Raw genomic sequence first — 14,596 nt, forward strand, 5'->3', positions numbered from 1 at the left:
AACGAGGCAAGTTAGTTAGAGAACTAATTCTTAATTGCAATGACGGCCTACCCCGGCCAATTGTGCACCACCCTATGGGACTCCCACTACAGTCCCTGAAATGCAGTGCCTTAGACCGCTGCACCACTCGAGAGCCCACTTTTAAACCAAATTTAGTATCATATCTGTCAAGTAATTACCATTTCACCTTGTCATTTCTTAGTGGGCCTACATACTACGTAAATTAATATAGTATTAATTGTCATTAACTACACAAATAAACCGGGTAACAGTTGCTTCCTCGCCTCTGTCATCCAACAGAAACAATGGCATGTGGCTGATCTTTTTCATGCTGGGTTTAGGAACTCTCCTGCCATGGAACTTCTTCATGACAGCCACCATGGTAGAGCACAACATTAGTTCTCATCATCTACTTTCAGACTGAACAATAAATTAATACATTCCAGAAATACAATGCCAGAGCTTTTAGTGAGACGTCTGTATTCAGTCTGTATTCAGTCTGTATTCTTTTCCAAATATTTTTCAAGTGTTACTTTCCAGATTGTCTGGATATTATCTTGTGATAATTCACAGAGATACTGATACCCCCTTATCTATTCATTAGAATAATTAATTTGAACAGCATTTTTTCAAGTACTCAAAGTGCTTTACATAATATTTGATACATTATTGTATTGCATCCACTTCCAATGGATAGCACCTACCTGGGTGATGCATGACAGCCATGTTGCTGCAGAACTTTCGCCACACATTAGCAATGAACTAAAATTGAAGGTCTGTCCTCTTGTCTCTCTACAGTATTTTACCAGCCGTCTCAGAGACCCCACCCAAATATCAACCGACAAACCCTACGACCGTAGCCCTGTGGAGGCCAGTTACAACAGCGTATCGACACTTTGTGCCATGGTGCCTTTACTGATCTTCACCTGTCTCAACTCAGTCCTGCATCACAGGTTAGTTAGCCCACCACGTCACCCCCACCAGCCCCACAATATTTTGAGTTTCCTAATGCATTAAAGCACTACTCCAAAAAGGTAAATCTTCATGTTTTTTGGGGACAAGCTAATATCATAGTAATTGTATAGCTTGGCCCAGCTCAGCTCAGTAGTGTTAAAAGTGCACTAGCCAGGCAGAGGACCCACTTGTGATCAACATAAGATTGACCTCAGATTATTTGACTCCGACTCTCTAACTCTCAGGATTCCTCAAAAGTTCCGGATCATGGGCAGCCTGGCGGTGATTTTGGTGCTGTTTCTTATCACGGCCATCATGGTGAAAATAGACATGGCCGCGGTCCCTTTCTTCACATTAACCATGATCAAGATTGTTATCATAAACTGTGAGTTCCTTTAGCCTACGGCCTCTTTTTTTGTTTTGGCCCCTTCCTCCTTCTTTTTAACCAGTCAATTCTTTCCCCTTGAGTTGTCCTGAAAGCACAATTAGACCTCAGTCACCCTTCGATGTGGTCTGTCTTTACTTGACATTTTGTTAATTTAACACAGTGGTTCCCAAACTGTGGGGCACACCCCCTGGTAGGGCATGGGTAAATACCTTATTTACATAAGTATTCAGACCATTTGCTATGAGACTCGAAATTGAGCTCAGGTGAATCCTGTTTTCATTGATCATCAGTGAGATGTTTCTACAACTTGATTGGAGTCCACCTGTGGTAGATTCAATTGATTGAACATGATTTGGAAAGGCACACACCTGACTATATAGGGTCCCACAGTTGACAGTGCATGTCAGAGCAAAAACCAAGCCATGAAGTCGAAGGAATTGTTTGTAGAGCTCCGAGACAGGATTGTGTTGAGGCACAGATCTGGGGAAGAGTACTGAAAAATATCTGCAGTGTTGAAGATCGCCAAGAACACAGTGGCCTCCATCATTCTTAAATGGAAGAAGTTTGGAACCAACAAGACTCTTCCTAGAGCTGGCTGCCGGGCCAAACTGAGCAATCGGGGGAGAAGGGCCTTGGTCAGGGAGGTGACCAAGAACTCGATGGTCACTCTGACAGAGCTCCAGAGTTCCTCTGTGGAGATGGTAGAACCTTCCAGAAGGACAACCATCTCTGCAGCACTCCACCAATCAGGCCTTTATGGTAGAGTGGCCAGACGGAAGTCACTCCTCAGTAAAAGGCACATAACAGCCCACTTGGAGTTTGACAAAAGTCACCTAAAGACTCTCAGACCATGAGAAACAAGATTCTCTGGTCTGATGAAACCAAGATTGAACTCTTTGACCTGAATGCCAAGCGTCACATCTGGAGGAAACCTGCCACCATCCCTACAGTGAAGCATGGTAGTGGCAGCATCATGCTGTGGGAATGTTTTTCAGCGGCAGGGACTGGGAGACTAGTCAGGATCGAGGGAAAGATGAATGGAGCAAAGTACAGCGAGATCCTTGATGAAAACCACGGGATGTTCCCCAGTGCTGGAAGGGAAGCCCCGTGAAAAAGTTTGGAAACCCCTGACTTAGCAGACGCTCTTATTCATTCAGCTGCCAAGAAGACAAATACAGTAATTATCTGTAACCCAAATGTCTTTTTAGACTGAGAAGTAAGATTATTGAACACTCAAACTGCATATTAAATGTTAGCTTCATGTTTGAATGACTGGACTCGGTGTTATAGACTGTGTTAATTTATTTTTTAAAAACCTTTCTTCAGCCTTTGGAGCTATCCTGCAGGGCAGTCTGTTTGGCATGGCAGGCCTTCTGCCCGCCAAATACACCACACCCATAATGAGTGGGCAAGGCCTGGCGGGCACTTTCGCTGCCTTCTCCATGATCTGTGCTATCGCAAGTACGTCTGAGAGATGATACATCTTTTTATTTCAGAATTAACACATCTACAGATATATATAATCATAAAAATACCTGTTTTACATTTTTACTACTAATGCTTTAATTCTCTCTCTCTCTCTCTCTCTCTCTCTCTCTTTTATATATATATATATATATATATATATATATATATAGGTGGCTCAGCACTAAATGATGTTGCTTTTGGATACTTCCTCACAGCCTGTGTAGTGATCATATTGGCCATAATGTCCTATGCGGTCCTCCCTAAACTGGTAATAAACTCTGGATTTGAAATGTTATTATTACATATATTTGACTGAAAAATGGGGTTAGGAGATGCTACTCGATGATAATAAAACTAATACTTCATAATGCAACTAAACTTCATAATACAACTAATACAACTAATACTTCATAATGCAACTAATACTTCACAATACAACTAATACTTCATAATGCAACTAATACTTCCTAATACAACTAATACTTCCTAATACAACTAATACTTCATAATACAACTAATACTTCATAATGCAACTAATACTTCATAATACAACTAATACTTCATAATACAACTGATAAAACGAATACTTCATAATACAACTAATACTTCATAATGCAACTAATACTTCATAATACAACTAATACAACTAATAATTCATAATACAACTAATACTTCATAATGCAACTAATACTTCATAATACAACTAATATTTCATAATACAACTAATACTTCATAATACAACTAATAATTCATAATACTTCGTCCCCTTTTCATTCATCACATATTAATTTACCAGTGTATAAATGTCAAATATATGTAATACCTCCATTCCAGCCATTCCTGTTAATCTCTTCTGTTTCTTTAACATCCCCAGACAGTGTGAGATAATTGATTGTAATTTCGTGTTGTTCTGAACCTTACCTTAGGAGTTCTACCAATATTACAACAAGAGACAAAGTGGAAACAGGCTTAGTAAGGAGGTGAACAGGCTGGAAGGTAAAATGACAGCCATTTATGTTTTGTCAGATATGTAGAAATAAGAGAAAGATAGTTGTCATGTTTTATGTATAGATAGGTAAATCCAAGCCATGCATAAACTTGGACACTTGTTGAATATATTTTTATTCAAACATTTGTATTAGGCTACCAATTTTAATGATCATGAAAGCAATGTATTGGATAGCCTCATTCCTTATCCCTTCAGAAAATGCTGCAGCGACTACAACAGTTCTCAAACAAGGAGAAGAGGAACAAACCATGTCCATGTTGACCATCTTCAAGAAGGTATGCCATAATTATTTTTAGATTGAGGCCGGAATTCAAACCATGGCTCGCTTTAGAGGACCCTAGACAGCCCACAATGAGGCTTTTAATTAAAGACATTTTCTCAGAAGTTCACGGAGATAGCATTCATGGTAAACTCTGCACGTGTTGGCTCAACTGTAAATTAAAACGTTTGTTACAGCACGGATTAAATCCCGACCTAAAACAATTCAGGAGATGAATTGAAATTCTATTGATGATCTGAAAATCGTTACTGAGCTTTAAAAGCAAATACAAAACATGACATTACATCATTTTTAGAGACACATTTGCAGATACTTATCGCTAATCGATAAAAATGACAAGTTAATTTAGCTGTCTCCAGCATGACGAATGACCAGTCACTTTCATAGCATATTATGAGTTTGGGTATTTAAAAAAAAAAAATCATGAATTTCAATTAACTTTCTGAATTGGAAAAACAATGAAAACCAATACACTTTTTATATACTGCAGGTATTGAAAATGGATTATAAACCCACTATAGTAATACATATTTTTTAAATACTCGTTTTTCCATGACTTAGAAAGTAGATCCCTAAACTAAAGTCACCTTCAATCACACTTTTGATATTCTTCACTATACCTACCCGCATACTGCTCTCTATCCTCTTTCTCCTGGGTTGAATGAATCTGTCGCGGACAAACGGACGTAACATAATGTATGTTATCGTTGCGTCTGTCAACAGACTAAGTGACAATTTAAAGCGTCTGTATGCGTCTGTATGCGTCTGCGTGCAGATATTATGAAGACATTTTTTCTGTGGTGGATGGACTCAGTTAGTCTAATGTAGAGCCATACAGTTGAAGTCGGAAGTTTACGTTCACTTAGGTTGGAGTTATTAAAACTTGTTTTTCAACCACTCCAAAAATGTCTTGTTAACAAATTATAGCTTTGGCAAGTCGGTTAGGACATCTACTTTGTGCATGACACAAGTAATTATTACAACAATTGTTTACATACAGATTATTTCACTTATAATTCACTGTATCACAATTCCAGTGGGTCAGAAGTTTACATACACTAAGTTGACTGTGCCTTTAAACAGCTTGGAAAATTCCAGAAAATGATGTCATGGCTTTAGAAGCTTCTGATAGGCTAATTGATACCATTTGAGTCAATTGGAGGTGTATCTGTGGATGTATTTCAAGGCCTAAATTCAAACTCAGTGCCTATTTGCTTGACATCATGGGAAAATCAATAGAAATCAGCCAAGACCTCAGAAAAAAAATTGTAAACCTCCACAAGTCTGGTTCATCCTTGGGAGAAATTTCCAAATGCCTGAAGGTGCCACGTTCATCTGTACAAACAATAGTATGCAAGTATAAACACCATGGGACCACGCAGCCGTCATACCATTTACATTTCATTTACATTTAAGTCATTTAGCAGACGCTCTTACCCAGAGCGACTTACACTCAGGAAGGAGATGCGTTCTGTCTCCTAGAGATTAATGTACTTTGGTGAGAAAAGTGCAAATCAATCCCAGAACAACACCAAAGGACCTTGTGAAGATGCTGGAGGAAACAGGTACAAAAATATCTATATCCACAGTTAAACGAGTCCTATATCGACATAACCTGAAAGTCCGCTCAGCAAGGAAGAAGCCACTGCTCCAAAACTGCCCAAAAAAAAGCCAGACTGCGGTTTGCAACTGCACATGGGGACAAAGATCATACTTTTTGGAGAAATGTCCTCTGGTCTGATGAAACAAAAATAGAACTGTTTGGCCATAATGACCATCATTATGTTTGGAGGAAAAAGGGGGAGGCTTGCAAGCTGAAGAACACCATCCCAACCGTAAGGCATGGGGGTGGCAGCGTCATGTTGTGGGGGTACTTTGCTGCAGGAGGGACTGGTGCACTTAACAAAATAGATGGCATCATGAGGAGGGGAAATTATGTGGATATATTGAAGCAACATCTCAAGACATCAGTCAGGAAGTTAAAGCTTGGTCGCAAATGGGTCTTCCAAATGGACAATGACCCCAAGCATACTTTGAAAGTTGTGGCAAAATGGCTTAAGGACAACAAAGTCAAGGTATTGGAGTGGCCATCACAAAGCCCTGACCTCAATCCTATAGAAAATGTGTGGGCAGAACTGAAAAAGCATGTGGGAGCAAGGAGGCCTACAAACCTGACTCAGTTACACCAGCTCTGTCAGGAGGAATGGGCCAAAATTCACCCAACTTATTGTGGGAAGCTTGTGGAAGGCTACCCAAAACGTTTGACCCAAGTTAAACAATTTAAAGGCAATGCTACCAAATACTAATTGAGTGTATGTGAACTTCTGACCCACTGGGAATGTGATGGAAGAAATAAAAGCTGAAATAAATAATTCTCTCTACTACTATTCTGACATTTCACATTCTTAAAATAAAGTGGTGATCCTAACTGACCTAAGACAGGGAATTTTTACTAGGATTATTTTTGAAACACCTTAGTCAAATACATTTAAACTCAGTTTATGTAAACTTCCGACTTCAACTGTATATTTAGAATGTGTAATATCGTTCTAATTCAAAACATTCAGTTACGTAGCATTGTTGAAATATTCCCCATTTATTTTGAATGTGGCACTAACATGGCTGCCATAGAATGTTGTAGTGTTATATATAAATTTGTAAGTCGCTCTGGATAAGAGCGTCTGCTAAATGACGTAAATGTAAATAAATGCATCATAATGCAGAAACCTCAATGTCCCAACCATTCGATTTCTATCGTCCCAACTCTCCAAATAGGTGATCTAAAGTACTTTCTTCTTGACCCATTGACTGTAGATCTGGGTCCTGGCTCTCTCTGTATGTTTCGCCTTCACCGTCACCATCGGTGTCTACCCTGCTGTCACAGTGGATGTCAAGTCTACTGTCGCTAATGGAGGCGCCTGGGGTGTGTGTGTCTGTGTGTATGAATATCTATACCAAGAGCATGGTTTATGTGTTCATTTTACAGTATACTTATATACTTTTCATTTACAAGCCTTTACAAAAAAAATGACCATATTCACTGGTAATGTGTGTTATTGTACGTTACCCTCTCCTCTCAGAGATGTACTTCATCCCTGTGTGTTGTTTCCTGCTCTTTAACCTGAGCGACTGGGCTGGGAGAAGCCTTACAGCTGTGTGCATGTGGGTAAGTCAGCAACAATACACATGATACAGAATGGAAGAAATTGGCTCATTTGAATGAATATGCCTGAAACTAACTGATACTTACTTTAATTGTGGATATTGTGAACTAAGGATTCCAGCTCACACGAACAGAACAGTAGAGGTTACCCATAAGCCTTTACTGGCATTTTAAGAGAAAAAAATACAAGTAAACTTTGAACTACCCTGAATTTAAGATAAATACCTTTTGCATCTTATCAACTTATCTTGTGGTGATGTTGTGAATGTGATGCATGTATCAATCCAGTTTCTATTCATTTTACAACCGGCTTCATTAAAACAAACACAGCAGTAACATTTTATTAAACAATGTTTTTATCGAATGTGAATTTAAGTCATCTTCTATCGAATAAAGCACTTATCACTTAGCCTTGGCACTATCCCTTAGCCTTGGCACTACGACTTAGCCTTAGCACTATCCCTTAGCCTTAGTACTATCCCTTAGCCTTGGCACTTAGCCTTAGCACTACGACTTAGCACTATCCCTTAGCCTTAGCACTATGGCATTTAATTGAATGTGCATGTGCTATGTCTCTTTCTCTGCCATCCACTTTCAGCCTGGGAAGGACAGCAAACTGGTGCCCATTTTTATGGTAGCCCGTGTGATCTTTGTGCCTCTCTTCATGCTGTGCAACGTTCAGCCCCGCTACAACCTGCCTGTCGTCTTTCAACACGATGCCTGGTTCGTCGTCTTCATGATCCTCTTCGCCTTCTCCAGTGGATACCTGGCCAGCCTCTGCATGTGCTTCGGGCCCAAGTAAGACCACTTGCCTCCTTCGCCTGGGCAAAAACCCAGATAGATTGGAAACTTTCAAGGTAGCCTACAGGGTGACATTTTCCTCTCACAATGACACACGTAGTTGAACTAACCGTTTGCAATGCTAACTAACATTTGACATAGATGGGATGAGTAAAATTATATACTGCTCAAAAAAATAAAGGGAACACTTAAACAACACAATGTAACTCCAAGTCAATCACACTTCTGTGAAATCAAACTGTCCACTTAGGAAGCAACACAGATTGACAATAAATTTCACATGCTGTTGTGCAAATGGAATAGACAACAGGTGGAAATTATAGGCAATTAGCAAGACACCCCCAATAAAGGAGTGGTTCTGCAGGTGGTGACCACAGACCACTTCTCAGTTCCTATGCTTCCTGGCTGATGTTTTGGTCACTTTTGAATGCTGGCGGTGCTTTCACTCTAGTGGTAGCATGAGACGGAGTCTACAACCCACACAAGTGGCTCAGGTAGTGCAGCTCATCCAGGATGGTACATCAATGCGAGCTGTGGCAAGAAGGTTTGCTGTGTCTGTCAGCGTAGTGTCCAGAGCATGGAGGCGCTACCAGGAGACAGGCCAGTACATCAGGAGACGTGGAGGAGGCCGTAGGAGGGCAACAACCCAGCAGCAGGACCGCTACCTCCGTCTTTGTGCAAGGAGGAGCAGGAGGAGCACTGCCAGAGCCCTGCAAAATGACCTCCAGCAGGCCACAAATGTGCATGCGTCTGCTCAAACGGTCAGAAACAGACTCCATGAGGGTGGTATGAGGGCCCGACGTCCACAGGTGGGGGTTGTGCTTACAGCCCAACACCGTGCAGGACGTTTGGCATTTGCCAGAGAACACCAAGATTGGCAAATTCGCCACTGGCGCCCTGTGCTCTTCACAGATGAAAGCATGTTCACACTGAGGACATGTGACAGAGTCTGGAGACGCCGTGGAGAACGTTCTGCTGCCTGCAACATCCTCCAGCATGACCGGTTTGGCGGTGGGTCAGTCATGGTGTGGGGTGGCATTTCTTTGGGGGGCCGCACAGCCCTCCATGTGCTCGCCAGAGGTAGCCTGACTGCCATTAGGTACCGAGATGAGATCCTCAGACCCCTTGTGAGACCATATGCTGGTGCGGTTGGCCCTGGGTTCCTCCTAATGCAAGACAATGCTAGACCTCATGTGGCTGGAATGTGTCAGCAGTTCCTGCAAGAGGAAGGCATTGATGCTATGGACTGGCCCGCCCGTTCCCCAGACCTGAATCCAATTGAGCACATCTGGGACATCATGTCTCGCTCCATCCACCAACGCCACGTTGCACCACAGACTGTCCAGGAGTTGGCGGATGCTTTAGTCCAGGTCTGGGAGGAGATCCCTCAGGAGACCATCCGCCACCTCATCAGGAGCCTGCCCAGGCGTTGTAGGGAGGTCATACAGGCACGTGGAGGCCACACACACTACTGAGCCTCATTTTGACTTGTTTTAAGGACATTACATCAAAGTTGGATCAGCCTGTAGTGTGGTTTTCCACGTTCATTTTGAGTGTGACTCCAAATCCAGACCTCCATGGGTTGATAAATTGGATTTCCATTGATTTTTTTGGTGTGATTTTGTTGTCAGCACATTCAACTATGTAAAGAAAAAAATATTTAATAAGATTATTTCATTCATTCAGATCTAGGATGTGTTATTTTAGTGTTCCCTTAATTTTTTTGAGCAGTGTAATAGGCAGCGTGATTTAGGCCTACACTAACCTTTCTTCAACAATGTTAGGAGGCACAATACACACGGTACAAGCAAAGCATTTGCGTAAGGTGTAATTTATTGCAAGAGAAAAATATCTCCCAGTTTCACAGCCTGCACCTAAAGTATTACCACAGTAGGTTGGTCCCAGATCTGTCTGTAGCCTGGTCTCAGATCTGTCTGTAGCCTGGTCCCAGACCTGTCTGTAGCCTGGTCCCAGACCTGTCTGTAGCCTGGTCCCAGACCTGTCTGTAGCCTGGTCCCAGACCTGTCTGTAGCCTGGTCCCAGACCTGTCTGTAGCCTGGTCCCAGACCTGTCTGTAGCCTGGTCCCAGACCTGTCTGTAGCCTGGTCCCAGATCTGTTTGTGCTTTTGCCTACTGCTCCATTGGCGTGGTCAAGCCATGTTCTGCATGATATTTCCATAAGGAGTTGGCCAGACAGCAGAAACACACAGCCACCCAGGCCATACCTGATCCCCCCTCTCTCTCGCTCTCCTTTCTCTTCTCTCTCCTTCTCTCTCTTTTTCTCCTTTCTCTCTCTTCTTTCCAGATTAGTTGCTCCTCATGAGGCAGAGACGGCTGGTGCCATCATGGCCTTCTTCCTGTCCCTGGGTTTGGCTCTGGGAGCATCCTTCTCATTCCTCTTCAGAGCCATAGTCTAAAATAGCCCCCTGTGGGGAGCATGCATAACCCAAACATAACTGACATAACCCAAACATAACTGACATAACCCAAACATGATTCTCAACTGTTTGTGTATATTTTTAAACAAGTGATACTGATTCACTTCAAATCTGGTCATCCAAAGAACAGAAAGTGTGGCAAGCAGCTTAAGGCCTGTATTCAATCCGATCCCGCTTTGTCGGCTAGGCTATGTGCTATTTAAAGGTCATTTCCGATTGAGAGGACATAATGTATGCAGCATTTACCGTTGAAGTGGTCTTGCATGAATGCCTTTTACATTTACATTTAAGTCATTTAGCAGACGCTCTTATCCAGAGCGACTTACAAATTGGTGCATTTTAAAGGTGCATAGCCGACAAAGCGCGATCAGATTGAATCCTGGCCTTATTAGTAGTAGGATTCTTTTATTTGACAGCAACCAAACTAAAATGGAACATAGCAGAAGGTTTGTGAAACATTTCCCATGTTCCTATCACATTCTATGCCTTTTGGATTCTGTAGCAATCCTTATGAAGCTGAATCCTTACTAGGCTACAGTGGAGGCTGCTGAGGGGAGGACAGCTTATAGTAATGGATGGAATGGAGTCTGTGGAATGGTATCAACCACGTGTTTGACAGCCTGGATGTATGAATATGTATATGTATGTACAGTTGAAGTCGGAAGTTTACATACACCTTAGCCAAACACATTTAATCTCAGTTTTTCACAATTCCTGACATTTATTCCTAGTAAAACAAATCCCTGTTTTAGGTCAGATGAATGCACTAACTGTGACTGTGATATGTGGTTGTCTCACCTATCTATGCACTTAATGTAAAGGCATCCGCATACGTAGGTTCGGTTTGCTCCTCGCAGAACTCGGGTAGGCATGGCGACCATCTGTGCTCGCATACTCCCTAAAGACCTTCGCTTGAAAAAATGTAAAAAAATTATGTAATATTACCGTTGGTCTCTCTTGATCCACTGTAGCAACAACATAGCCAGGAACACTTCCTCAAAATAGTCCAAATTAATCTAACTCAAGAAATCTGTCATTAATTATGACGTTTTAGGTCTTAGTCGCAGCTATTTTACATCTAGCTAAGATGTTTGGTGCAATATTTCTGAAATGAAAAAATGTGCATGAAAACTAGTAGTCTCTCGTTGAATGACTTCATGTTCCCACTCCTACTAGGTGTAGTACTGTTGACCAATCACCGAACCCTGCGGAAGACCAAACCATCACAATGTTCATAATATATTTTATTTTATTTTATTTCACCTTTATTTAACCAGGTAGGCAAGTTGAGAACAAGTTCTCATTTACAATTGCGACCTGGCCAAGATAAAGCAAAGCAGTTCGACAACATACAAAAACACAGAGTTACACATGGAGTAAAACAACATACAATCAATGATGCAGTAGAAAAAAAATAAGACTATATACAATGTGAGCAAATGATGTGAGATAATGGAGGTAAAGGCAAAAAAATGCCATGGTGGCAAAGTAAATAAAGTATGGCAAGAAAAAACACTGGAATGGTAGATTTGTAGTTTGAAGAAAGTTAAAGTTAAAATATAAATATAAATAATATGGTGCAAAGGAGCAAAATAAATAAATACAGTAGGGGAAAAGGTAGTAGTTTGGGCTCAATTAAAGATGGGCTATGTACAGGTGCAGAGATCTGTGAGCTGCTCTGACAGCTGGTGCTTAAAGCTAGTGAGGGAGATAAGTGTTTCCAGTTTTAGAGATTTTTGTAGTTCGTTCCAATCATTGGCAGCTGAGAACTGGAAGGAGAGACGACCAAAGGAGGAGTTGGCTTTAGGGGTGACCAGAGAGATATACCTGCTGGAGCGCGTGCTACAGGTGGGTGCTGCTATGGTGACCAGTGAGCGGAGATAAGGGGGGACTTTACCTAGCAGGGTCTTGTAGATGACCTGGAGCCAATGTGTTTGGCGACGATGATGAAGTGAAGGCCAGCCAACGAGAGCATACAGGTCGCAGTGGTGGGTTGTATATGGGGCTTTGGTGACAAAACGGATGGCACTGTGATAGACTGCATCCAGCTTGTTGAGTAGGGTATTGGAGGCTATTTTGTAAATGACATCGCCGAAGTCGAGGATTGGTAGGATGGTCAGTTTTACGAGGGTATGTTTGGCAGCATGAGTGAAGGATGCTTTGTTGCGAAATAGGAAGCCAATTCTAGATTTCACTTTGGATTGGAGATGATTGATGTGAGTCTGGAAGGAGAGTTTACAGTCTAACCAGACACCTAGGTATTTGTAGTTGTCCACAAATTCTAAGTTAGAACCGTCCAGAGAAGTGATGCTGGATGGGCGGGCAGGTGGAGGCAGCGATCGGTTGAAGAGCATACATTTAGTTTTACTTGTGTTTAGGAGCAGTTGGAGACCACGGAAGGAGAGTTGAATGGCATTGAAGCTCGTCTGGAGGGTTGTTAACACAGTGTCCAAAGAAGGGCCAGAAGTATACAGAATGGTGTCGTCTGCGTAGAGGTGGATCAGAGATTCACCAGCAGCAAGAGCGACATCATTTATGTATACAGAGAAAAGAGTTGGCCCAAGAATTGAACCCTGTGGTACCCCCATAGAGACTGCCAGAGGTCCAGACAGTAGGCCCTCCGATTTGACACACTGAACTCTGTCAGAGAAGTAGTTGGTGAACCAGGCGACGCAATCGTTTGAGAAACCAAGGCTACTAAGTCTGCCGATGAGGATGTGGTGATTAACAGAGTCAAAAGCTTTGGCCAGGTCAATGAATACGGCAGCACAGTAATGTTTCTTATCGATGGCGGTTACGATGTCGTTTAGGACCTTGAGCGTGGCTGAGGTGCACCCATGACCAGCTCTGAAACCAGATTGCATAGCGGAGAGGGTGCGGTGGGATTCAAAATAGTCGGTAATCTGTTTGTTGACTTGGCTTTCGAAGACCTTAGAAAGGCAGGGTAGGATGGATATAGGTCTGTAGCAACTTGGGTCAAGAGTGTCACCTCCTTTGAAGAGGGGGATGACAGCAGCTGCTTTCCAATCTATGGGAATCTCAGACGACACGAAAGAGAGGTTGAACAGGCTAGTAATAGGGGTTGCAATAATTTCGGCAGATAATTTTAGAAAGAAAGGGTCCAGATTGTCAAGCCCAGCTGATTTGTAGGGGTCCAGATTTTGCAGCTCTTTCAGAACATCAGCTGAATGGATTTGGGAGAAGGAGAAATGGGGGAGGCTTGGGCGAGTAGCTGTGGGGGGTGCAGTGCTGTTGAATGCAGTAGGGGTAGTTAGGTGGAAAGCATGGCCAGCCGTAGAAAAATGCTTATTGAAATTCTCAATTATAGTGGGCTTATCGGTGGTGACAGAGTTTCCTATCCTCAGTGCAGTGGGCAGTTGGGAGGAGGTGTTCTTATTCTCCATGGACTTTACAATGTCCCAGAACTTTTTAGAGTTGGAGTTGCACGAAGCAAATTTCTGTTTGAAAAAGCTAGCCTTGGCGTTTCTAACTGCCTGTGTGTATTGGTTTCTAACTTCCCTAAAAAGTTGCATATCGCGGGGGCAGTTCGATGCTAATGCAGAACGCCACAGGATATTTTTGTGTTGGTTAAGGGCAGTCAGGTCTGGGGAGAACCAAGGGCTATATCTGTTCCTGGTTCTAAATTTCTTGAAAGGGGCATGCTTATTTAAGATGGAGAGGAAGGCATTTTTAAAAAATAACCAGGCATCCTCTACTGACGGGATGAGGTCAATATCCTTCCAGGATACCAGGGCCAGGTCGATTAGAAAGGCTTGCTCGTTGAAATGTTTCAGGGAGCGTTTGACAGTGATGAGTGGAGGTCGTTTGACCGCTGACCCATTACGGGTGCAGGCAATGAGGCAGTGATCGCTGAGATCTTGGTTGAAAACAGCAGAGGTGTAATTAGAGGGCATATTGGTTAGGATGATGTCTATGAGGGTGCCAGTGTTTGCGGCTTTGGGGTTGTACCTGGTGGGTTCATTAATAATTTGTGTGAGATTGAGGGCATCAAGCTTGGATTGCAGAATGGCTGGGGTGTTAAGCATGTCCCAGTTTAGGTCGCCTAGTAGCACAAGCTCTGAAGATAGATGGGGGG

General features: G+C 42.4%; 1 protein-coding gene and 1 long non-coding RNA gene across 3 annotated transcripts in view; one reads left to right on the plus strand and one right to left on the minus strand.

Moving 5' to 3' along the window:
• LOC115155758 (equilibrative nucleoside transporter 1-like) overlaps window positions 1-10,635 on the plus strand; it is a 31,869-nt gene extending 21,234 nt beyond the window's left edge. For both annotated transcript variants that reach the window (XM_029702685.1, XM_029702693.1), the window contains 11 exons: window positions 301-382; window positions 799-953; window positions 1,200-1,339; window positions 2,669-2,803; window positions 2,980-3,077; window positions 3,736-3,805; window positions 4,014-4,093; window positions 6,913-7,021; window positions 7,179-7,264; window positions 7,860-8,059; window positions 10,368-10,635. In XM_029702685.1, coding sequence (XP_029558545.1) covers window positions 301-382; window positions 799-953; window positions 1,200-1,339; window positions 2,669-2,803; window positions 2,980-3,077; window positions 3,736-3,805; window positions 4,014-4,093; window positions 6,913-7,021; window positions 7,179-7,264; window positions 7,860-8,059; window positions 10,368-10,479 — 1,267 coding nt within the window. In that variant the 3' untranslated portion in view covers window positions 10,480-10,635. The remainder of the gene's footprint in view (window positions 1-300; window positions 383-798; window positions 954-1,199; window positions 1,340-2,668; window positions 2,804-2,979; window positions 3,078-3,735; window positions 3,806-4,013; window positions 4,094-6,912; window positions 7,022-7,178; window positions 7,265-7,859; window positions 8,060-10,367) is intronic.
• LOC115155769 (uncharacterized) lies at window positions 10,330-11,737 on the minus strand. Its single transcript, XR_003868126.1, has 2 exons — window positions 11,299-11,737; window positions 10,330-10,488 (listed from the first exon to the last, which is right to left on the minus strand). It is a non-coding gene; the product is annotated as an uncharacterized LOC115155769 (long non-coding RNA).
• Between the last annotated feature and the right edge of the window lie 2,859 nt (window positions 11,738-14,596).

The sequence above is a fragment of the Salmo trutta genome, chromosome 2 (genome assembly GCF_901001165.1).
Source record: "Salmo trutta chromosome 2, fSalTru1.1, whole genome shotgun sequence".
Taxonomy (NCBI): Eukaryota; Metazoa; Chordata; class Actinopteri; order Salmoniformes; family Salmonidae; genus Salmo; species Salmo trutta.